This window comes from Trypanosoma cruzi, genomic scaffold (assembly GCF_000209065.1).
Source record: "Trypanosoma cruzi strain CL Brener 1047053516815 genomic scaffold, whole genome shotgun sequence".
NCBI lineage: Eukaryota > Euglenozoa > Kinetoplastea > Trypanosomatida > Trypanosomatidae > Trypanosoma > Trypanosoma cruzi.
In genome coordinates this window covers 424,207-433,343 of record NW_001849573.1, presented here as the reverse complement: position 1 = coordinate 433,343, position 9,137 = coordinate 424,207, and the positions used below count along the sequence as shown (strand labels likewise).

The following is a 9,137-nucleotide window of genomic DNA, read 5'->3' as shown; positions in this document are numbered from 1 at the left end:
GGGCCTGGGTGCTGCTCACGTCTCCGCGTAGCAGTAGCTTTTGTCGTTGCGCGTCAAATACGGCACGCAAACGGTATGTATAGCGCTGATAAGCGCTGATGGAATTCAGCAGCGGATAGAAATACCGCTCAGCAGACAACCATGTAAATGGCTCCATCTGGTGCCCTTCCGACCCGTTTGTGCGCCGTCTGTCACCTCTCCGCGCGCAGCGGATGGGCAGCAGGCGCTTAGCTTCATCCCTAGCAAAGAGTACTGCACGCTGGCACCACGTTGAGGCGGACGGCTGACCCAGAGCGTTGTTGTGGTCTTATTGGTAGTACTATTTGGCATTTGGATCTTCTGATTTAATGTTGGTGCCTTATGATCCTCATCGCCTTGTGTATTTTACTGCGCCTTTTATTTTGTGCATCTGACATACCGGTCGCACCTTGTGTGTGTGTGGAGACTGAGTTGCCAAACCTCGTGGCTCTGGATTATCGCTAGCCGAACTCAGTGACTCTGGTGGAACTCGTGTCTGTCCAGTGATGGCTGTGCCTGCTTCCTTTGGCAAAGAAGGTCCTGGACTTCTCAAACCCTCCTCGCTGTCTCTCCCACTCTCTGTCTGCGGCACATCGGTCTCCCCACCATATGGCTGTAATGCACCAGGCAGATTTTTGTAGGATCCGTTTTCCCTAGCTCAGGGCTGGGAGGACGGCTGTTATCATTGTTATCGTCTCCCGTCGCCGTCACGCACACGGACGAGCAGCAGCAGCACAAGAGCGCAAGGGACAACACGGCGCACACCGTCACCACCGCAGTCATCATCGCCCGTAGTGGTGTCGCTGGAGTCAGTCAGCTGATCGGTGAGACGGAAAGGAAAAGAATGGAACGAGAGGGAGAGGGACGGAGCACAGCGGATACAGCGAGAGAGCAGACAACATGAGGAGAGGGCAGGAGGCCCAGCCGCACAGTTCACACACCACGAGACGGCATCCACGCAAGGAAGGCACACAACGCCAGCAGCCACCCACCATGCAGGAGGAGAAGTCATCCACCACCATCTCCCCCAGCTCATTCCCGCAGCCCCAGGGAAATGACAAAACCCCGCGGCCACCACACAACGCACACGGAGCAAGCGAACCCTCATCCATCCATCACGCGGTAAAAATTTCCTGCCATCCCGCCATCAATGGGACACGGAGCCCAACTCAGCGCAGTCACACGCGGTGCATCACACGCGCAGGAAAATAGACTCGGGCTGCGCTCCCTCTCCCCCCTCCTCCTCATGGCCACGGAAGAAGACAACAGCCACCACACGCAACTGCCAGCATGCACTGCAAAAGAGGTGCATTCAAATCCACTGCAACGTGCATCTTGTGTGTGCGGGCTGTGCGTGCCAGCACTCAATCACGGGGATTTGTGCGCGTCTATTTTTATCCGATGTAAATAATAGAAAATAATGATTGTGTTTTGCTTCACTCGCTTCCGCTGCCCTGCTGTGCGCTCCATTTTGCTGCTTCCTGTATCCGTGACGTTGAACGCATCGCAGCCACACTCATATGCATTCGCAGCGGAGCCGTACTTGGACACACATTTGAGGATAGGTGCTTGCGCACTGGAGTCTTGGGTTTGTCATCTTTTTAATTTTTTGCTTGGTTCCTAAACTTTTGTTCTGCAGGACATTATGCGAGTTTTGCAATCGTGCTGATTCTATCTGTCTTTTGTGGTGTGTTTTCTGCTTCTGCTGTTGCTGCCATTTGTAACTGTGCGGAGGCTGTGCGTGTGTCGTGTCTCTCTCCTTTCCCTTTCACTCTGCGTTGACGTGTTGTTAGTTTGTGCTGAAGGCCACACGCAAGTGACAGGAGTGATGGCGATGATGATGACTGGCCGTGTGCTGCTGGTGTGTGCCCTCTGCGTGCTGTGGTGCGGTGCGGTTTTTGGACACGCGATGGAGGATTACTGCGGTGAGGGTGGAGGGAACGGTTTGAGGCACACGAGTAATGGTGGCGATGACGGCGTGTCTCTAAAGGCGGACTGCGGGTTGTTATCCACTCGAATGGCATTAATAAAGGCGGTTGAGGCTGCGGATAATGGACGTGTTGAATTGAGTGTTCCAGACCCATCTCAGGATACGGAGGAAAAGTTGGACGATAAGTCATTACCGAATAACACGGAGGGCAGTGTAGCGGCTGGTCCAGGAAGAGATGTTGTCGCAAGTCCACCACCACCAGCAGCGGTAACTCTGGAGCCCGAAGAATCAGGTACAGAAGAACAGGTTAGGGGATTAAAAGTGGTGGATCCAAATGGTGGAAAAGAAGTAGATGGTAAGAATGGAAGTGAAATTGAACCCGAAGGAATAGGAGCTGGTCAATCTTCATAATCATCATCTGGAGGCGCTGTCACTTTGGGTGGCAAAGAACTCCCCTCGAAACAAACTTCCAAGAGTAGTGAACCCTCCAACGGCACGCTGACAAAAGAAGAAGATGCAGAAAATCATCGAATTACATCCAACAGTCGTGAAGCGGGGGAGGAAGAACACGAAGTAAAAAAAGAAAACACAATTCATGAGGCACCAACAGAGACACGTGGAAGTCCAGCCAAGGACGCAGAAATAAAAACGGTAACACCACCGCCACCACCAGCAACAATGAATGTACATTCCAGCACTGAGAATTTACCACTCGTGCAACCGCTACAACACGTCCAAGACGACAATGCAGAATCAGGGCCACCATCACCCACGGCAAACGGTGATGCCGCCAATAATGAAGCTGACAAGAGCACTGAAGAGGGCATTCTGAACAATGATCCAGCAGCTGATGGCGCAGGACAGCAGAAGGAAAACAAAATGAAAATAAAGATGCCAATCCGAAAGAAACACCAGCGACGGCCGCAGCCATGAAAACTACAACGGCGACGACTGGCGACAGTGACGGCAGCACCGCGGTCTCCCACACCACCTCCCCTCTTTTGCTTCTTCTTCTTGTTGCGTGTGCTGCTGCTGCTGCGGTGGTGGCCGCGTGAGAGTGAGGGAGAGAGAGCCGTGCACCGCCCGCACACACACTCGTCCTTCACTCTCTGTGTGTGTGTGTCCCCTTGCATGGACTCTCGCCCTCACCTCACCCCACGAGGCACACACAATAATGTGCCCATTGTATATATGCATGCACACCCATGCAGGCCCGTTGGTGCTCTCTTTTGCACGACACGCACCGCTGCCGTCCTGCCTGGCTGCATGGGCGGAGCACCGTAACTGTTTCTGTTTTGTTTCCATTGCATTGAGTGGGCGACCTCTCTCTCTCTCCCTCTGTGTGTGTGTTTTGCTTTACGGGAGCAATGAGAGTGTGTGTGCGCTGGTCGTCCCACGCTTCGGCTTTTTGTTTTGTTTTGTTTTTCATTGTGTTGTGGTTGAGTGCACTCATTACTTTTTGTTTTTGAATTGGTGTTTTTTTTTTGATTGCGGACGCCTAAATTCTCTTTTTCATTTTTTTTTCCTTTGAGATATTGTCAGTGTTTCTTATTCTTTTCAAACCATGAAGTATTTTTTTTAAACGTACGGCATGTTTCAGTTGATCCGCGTCGCCTCACGGTCTGCGGTGCTGCTGGTGCTTCTGGTTGTGATGTGTTGTGCCAGTGGGTGCCTTGCTGCCAGCCTGACGTGCTCCTGCTCCTCTGACAAGGCGATGCGTGCCCACAGGGCGAAGTCGATCGTGGCTGTGGTGAGGGACGCGCCTTTTGGATCTGAGGGTGCGTCGCAGACATGCACCGTCATTGGGAGGAATGGATGGGCGCCCACCCGCATCAATGTGTCGACAAGGGACCTGGATGGTACCAGGAAGTATTGCAGCTCAGAGCGGTAGCACGCAATGAATTCATTGGGGCAATTGCGAGTGTGAAGGTGACGTTTTTCTATGCTGAGAAAAGGGAAGTATTTGTTTTGTTATACTTTGCTGCCACTGTTCATTAATGGCCTGCGGGCTGTCCGTAGCGATGTGGCCAGTGTTTCCGTCTTGAACGGTGCTGTCGTGCGAAAGGGTGTGCTCCCAAATAGTCGGATGCTCAGTCGTCGAGGACGGGGGCATTACCACAGCGTGTGCGGCAGGCCTTCCCGTGGATTGTCGGGGGCTCAGCGGCTGGTGGGGATTGCAGAAGAGGAGTGGCTGAAGGGCTACGGCTGTCATTGGAGCTTGCAGAGGTGCGTTGTTCGTTTTTGCTCGTTGATACGCTTGACATTTTCGATAATGAACTGCGCGTGAGGCACCCGTTGGGGAGACCGTGGAGCTGTCGCAGAATCCACATGTGAGGCCTTCTGCAACGATTGGAGTGCCGGGGTTAGTGCGTCGGGCGTGTACCTCCATATGATGGGCGGACGAGAAGACGCTGCTGCAGCTTGGGCAGGGCGACGTTGATCTGCTGCTCGTCGTTCTACGAGGAGGTGCCGTGGACACGCCAGGTGGAGGTTCCGGAGGAGGTCGGGGCGGTCCTGCCTCTTCAGTGTGAGAGGGCGGCACCACCGACATAATGGGTTGCTTGTGATCTGCAGGGCGCGTGCCGGTCTGCCGAGGAGTGGGCAGGAGGACGTCCATCAGCCGCTTGTTGGTCGGCAAGGAGTGGCGGTATTCAAGTCAGGAGGAGGTTACGGCGGAGGCAGAGCACAGACGCGGTCCCAACAGCACCGCAGCACAGCCGATCCCAGAGGACAGGGACGTGGCTCCGTCATGCCTCGGAGAATCACAGGCCTGGGATCGAGAGGGCACCAAGCTGCTTCGCACGGACCTCTGGCAGAATGGAGAAGCCACCGCGGAGGGCATGATTGCGGTCTTCCCATTTGCGGAGCACTTCAGCTCGGGGCAGGCTGCCTCCTGATGAGGCTGTGTGCGTATTGCATGCTGCCGCTGCAACAGACTCGGCCTGCTCCATTCTGTCCGTCGTGATTCCTCTGGTCTGTCACGGCTGCCGCGCGGTATGGTGTCTTTGGTGCATTTCAAACCATGTGGTCACAGAGGCCAGAGGTGTTACACACGCCGAGGTGGAAGCATCACAGTCGGCATCACGCAGGACAAATGCGACATGTTTCCGTCGTGGCAGCATGCCTGCCTGTCGTGGGATGCCGTCCTCCGTCCCTGCAGTGTGGGATGGCAGATGGTGGTCCGAGTCTATGTAAACGGGTGGAAGTACAGTGGAAGACATGCAGCACGCGTTGCGCATTCACATTTGGAAACGAGACGCCGCTGATCCGAGTTGCCTGTGCCGTGTCGTCGGACAGCTCAATCTCCATGCCGCTTGGGGTGGTGGCGAGACCCTCACCTGTCGTCGTGGATGGTGAGTGACCGTCCCGGAGCTCATGGTGTGAATTCAGGTCAACCACAACAGGCGCTACAGGAACAAGACAAAGAATGTCGCTCGCAGAGTGAGCAGCGTGAGCAATTACTGTAGGAAGGCCGCAGAGGTTCACCGCGTACATGCTGGGGCAGGCCGGTGGGCACACGCGGAGGGCGGTGGTCTCCAGGCAGTTGGTTCCAGCAGCGGCAGGCGCTCGCACGGAAAGGTGTGGCGCACCAAGAGGGCCACGCCAGCGGCACGCCCACTGCAGGCCTGGTGGAAGTCAATGCAGCCAATGAGCCTCGTCGCTGGCACTCTGGTGCCTGCACTCATGCAGAAGAGCCATTTTGCGCTGGTGCTGCGCCAGTGAAGCAGCAAGGGCAATCCTGAAGGGCAAACGGCCTAAAGTTCTGAGATGCGGCTCTTGCGGACACCACCGCAGCGGGTGATGCCGGCAAAGTGGCCGCAATGAAACGACTGTGCGGTTGTCAGTCGGGCTGCAGGCAAACCGCCTCGCCGCTCCACAACCGACAGTGCATGGGACCTTCTCGAGGGGTGACGCCGTCGTGGTCCCCGTCACGCCCGCAGCAATGCCCTGCCGCAATCACTCGCACAGAGAGACAATAAAGAGTCTTGTGGATGTGTGCCGAGAGCACAGCGACTGTCACCTCCAGAGAAGGCCATCGTGGCATCGTCCGTCACGCGTCAGCACACACCGAGCAACGCACACACCGAGCAACGCACACACCCGGCAAAGCAAACACACAGGGGAAAGAAGAATGACCCCAAGAGCAGGCAACACCTCCACACATGGCGGACATCGCACAGCCACGTCAGCCGGCCTCCAGCACCATGCAACAAACGTACCACACGCATCCATCCAATGACACCGTGATTCCCACCGCCAACGGTAGACACGCAGCGACCATACTATGTCAGCACGGGATGCAGGCCAACGTCCCGCCGTCGCCAAGACATTCCTGCAGAGCACTGTGCAACTAAGTGTGTGTGTGTGAGCTGGAGGAGCAGAAAAGAAGAGGAGCACAGGAAGGCACATCAACACAGCAACAGGCACAGCTGGATGGCAGCGACAAATGCGGCACGGTCCCGACATCAACAACCACACACGGTGGCGCCACCGCATGAAATAAACACGCAAAGCAAAACAAAACAATCCTTAAAGAAAAACACGGCGGCAGGGTGTGGCTGTGTGTGTGGCGCTGCGGGTGTCTGCCAGCCCTCGCAGCAAGAAAACAAAACAAGAGGGAAGAAATGTGTGCTCCGCCCCACAGGCCCTCGTCGCACGCCCACACGTCACGGCTCCCTCAGCGCGCCGTTCGTCGCGGCCCCTCCTCATGCGTGCGGCAGGCGAGGCGCACAGGGCCGTCGTCATGAGCGTGTCGGTGGGTGTGCGAGTGGAGCAGTTGGGCGGGAAACACACGGCACCCCTCACAGGAAGAGTGCAGCAACAAACAATTAAAGGGGGAAGAGTAGAAAAGAAAAAACGTCCATAGTGATTGCCCCCAAAAGCAAAAAAAAGAAGAGATGGGGAAGTGAGAGAAAAGAACAATAAAAAGTAAAAACAAACACAAAAAACAAAAGAAAAAAAATCACACAACCAGAAAAAACAAAAAAAACGTTCAAAATATTTTAAAGCAAACAGCAAAGAAAATTAAAAACAATTAAAACAATCATAAGAGGAGAAACAAACAAAACAGTTACGGTGCTCCGCCCATGCAGCCAGGCAGGACGGCAGCGGTGCGTGTCGTGCAAAAGAGAGCACCAACGGGCCTGCATGGGTGTGCATGCGTATATACAATGGGCACATTATGTGTGTGCCTCGTGGGGTGAGGTGAGGGCGAGAGTCCATGCAAGGGGACACACACACAGAGAGGGAAGGACGAGTGTGTGTGCGGGCGGTGCACGGCTCTCTCTCCCTCACTCTCACGCGGCCACCGCAGCCGCACACGCAACAACAAGAAGAAGCAAAAGAGGGGAGGTGGTGTGGGAGACCGCGGTGCTGCTGTCACTGTCGCCAGTCGCCGCCGTTGTAGTTTTCATGGCTGCGACCGTCGCTGGTGTTTCTTTCGGATTGGCATCTTTATTTTCATTTTGTTTTCCCTCTGCTGTCCCTGCGGCATCGGCTGCTGAAACATCGTTTCCAGTTGTTTGGGTGCTGTTGGAATCTGTTATATTCGATGCTCTTGCCGTACCAGAAGATAAACTTGGCTGCTCTCGACTGACTGCTGACATTTCCCCTGTGGTGCTGGCAACAACTTTTTCTTTCTTTGTCTCCTCCTCTTTCGTACCATCCTCTTCGTCTTGCTCTTCCTCTTCCCCTTCTTCATCTTCCTCTTCGTCTTCCTCTTCTTGTTGTTCTTCTTCCCTCTTTTCATCGTCTGTATTGTGATCCGTGTTGTCCGTCGTTGTATTTGCCGCTTTTGATGCTCCTCCGGGTTGTTGTGATGGTCTCGCTGGCGCTTCCGCTTCCTCTCCCTGTAATCCTGGCGCCGTTAGTGCGGGTGCTTGTGGCGCTGCCTGTTTATCGTTTTGGACACCTCCTTCAGCGTCAACGACGGTCGCATTATCCTTTTTAGTGCTCTTTTCGGGCGTACTGCCCGAAGGAGCTGGAGGAGCTGCTTCAGCTCGTCCACCACCGCCGGCACCGCACCACAGCACGCAGAGGGCACACACCAGCAGCGCACGGCCAGTCATCATCATCGCCATCACTCCTGTCACTTGCGTGTGGCCTTCAGCACAAACTAACAACACGTCAACGCAGAGTGAAAGCAAAAGGCAGAGACAAATCACACAGTAATACGCACAGTAAACAACGGCAGCAGCCCTGCAGAGGAACGCACACTGACCTGCACACCAGAAGTAAAAAAGCAATACCAAAACAAAAAAAGTAGTTGAGCGCCCAACAGGAGTCTCCTCCTCAAAAAAAATACACTTCGGCAGAATCATCATTTCATACGCCATGCAGCAAAGCAGGACTGTGTTTATATGTACATGCGTACAGTGCCTGCACAAGGAAAAAATTATTGCTGTTCCACAAGCCCACACAACATCCCACACATTTCATGCGGCATCCGGCCTGTCTCTCCACTCCTCCTTTTGTGTCGTCCGTGGAACGCACAGCCGTGGTGCCTGTACCGCGTGTGGGCAACAGAAGCAATCAAGAGGGAAAACAATTCGCTCATGACGGTGCGCAGCAACTGACCATTAAGTAAAACAAAAGAAAAAGGTACTCCCATTGTTCCATGTAAACAACATTAAAAAGAACATCAAAAAAAGAAAGCCCGCAGGGAACGCGGCACATACTCTCCGTGAGAAGTCGCAACTCCACACTCCGTGGCTCAGAACACTGCCACAACCACACACAGTCCCAAAGGCAGAAGCAGCAGTGGTGTGTCTACACACGAGGTGATACATTCGCCACTGCTCACTGTCGGCAAGGACAAGTCACCTTCAAACTAGACGTCTCCACTCTCTTTGATCTTTTTGTTTAAAGAAGATGTGATCTGTGTGTCTCTGCTGCACGCACCGCTGTTTGTGGGCTCCTTAGTGGCGGGGGCGTGTGCTCGAGGACCATGGATACAGTCCCATCGCCCGTACACATCGGTGGTATTGGACGTCATGAGGTCATTATATTTTTTCCTACTCTTACCAGCGCGTCTAGCTATACAATGCCATCTGGGTGCCGAAGAGGTGGTCGAGCAGCAAAATAAGTTTCCTGCTATGAAGCAACTGCCATTGAGAGAACTTTCCGAGGCGAAGGTCCTGTTCAATGCCCAGCCGTCGGCGCACAGCCAAGGCGCTTGGACATTCTAGAA

At 54.3% G+C, this 9,137-nt stretch overlaps 3 protein-coding genes and 2 pseudogenes across 3 annotated transcripts, besides 5 other annotated features; 1 reads left to right on the top strand and 4 right to left on the bottom strand.

The window, feature by feature from the left end:
- Positions 1-7,207: a sequence feature (areas merged during assembly that could not be assigned to a particular haplotype. This can correspond to areas where the two haplotypes were merged or to regions with more than two copies in the genome that were merged during assembly.).
- Positions 106-804, bottom strand: Tc00.1047053510701.50 (annotated as a pseudogene).
- On the top strand, positions 1,847-3,004 carry Tc00.1047053510701.40 (annotated as a pseudogene).
- Tc00.1047053510701.31 (uncharacterized protein) lies at positions 3,852-4,565 on the bottom strand (the record flags this gene model as incomplete). The annotated part of the gene is made up of 1 exon (XM_800745.1): positions 3,852-4,565. The coding sequence occupies one exon, from the start codon at positions 4,563-4,565 to the stop codon at positions 3,852-3,854; it is 714 nt and encodes a 237-aa protein (XP_805838.1).
- On the bottom strand, positions 5,030-5,443 carry Tc00.1047053510701.20 (uncharacterized protein; the record flags this gene model as incomplete). The annotated part of the gene is made up of 1 exon (XM_800744.1): positions 5,030-5,443. One exon carries the CDS (start codon positions 5,441-5,443, stop codon positions 5,030-5,032), a length of 414 nt encoding a protein of 137 aa, XP_805837.1.
- Positions 6,826-7,011: a sequence feature (T-rich).
- Positions 7,208-7,537: a sequence feature (areas merged during assembly that could not be assigned to a particular haplotype. This can correspond to areas where the two haplotypes were merged or to regions with more than two copies in the genome that were merged during assembly.).
- Tc00.1047053510701.10 (mucin-associated surface protein (MASP), putative) lies at positions 7,246-8,028 on the bottom strand (the record flags this gene model as incomplete). Its single annotated transcript, XM_800743.1, has 1 exon — positions 7,246-8,028. The coding sequence occupies one exon, from the start codon at positions 8,026-8,028 to the stop codon at positions 7,246-7,248; it is 783 nt and encodes a 260-aa protein (XP_805836.1).
- Positions 7,538-9,137: a sequence feature (heterozygous, non-Esmeraldo-like haplotype).
- Positions 7,613-7,686: a sequence feature (GA-rich).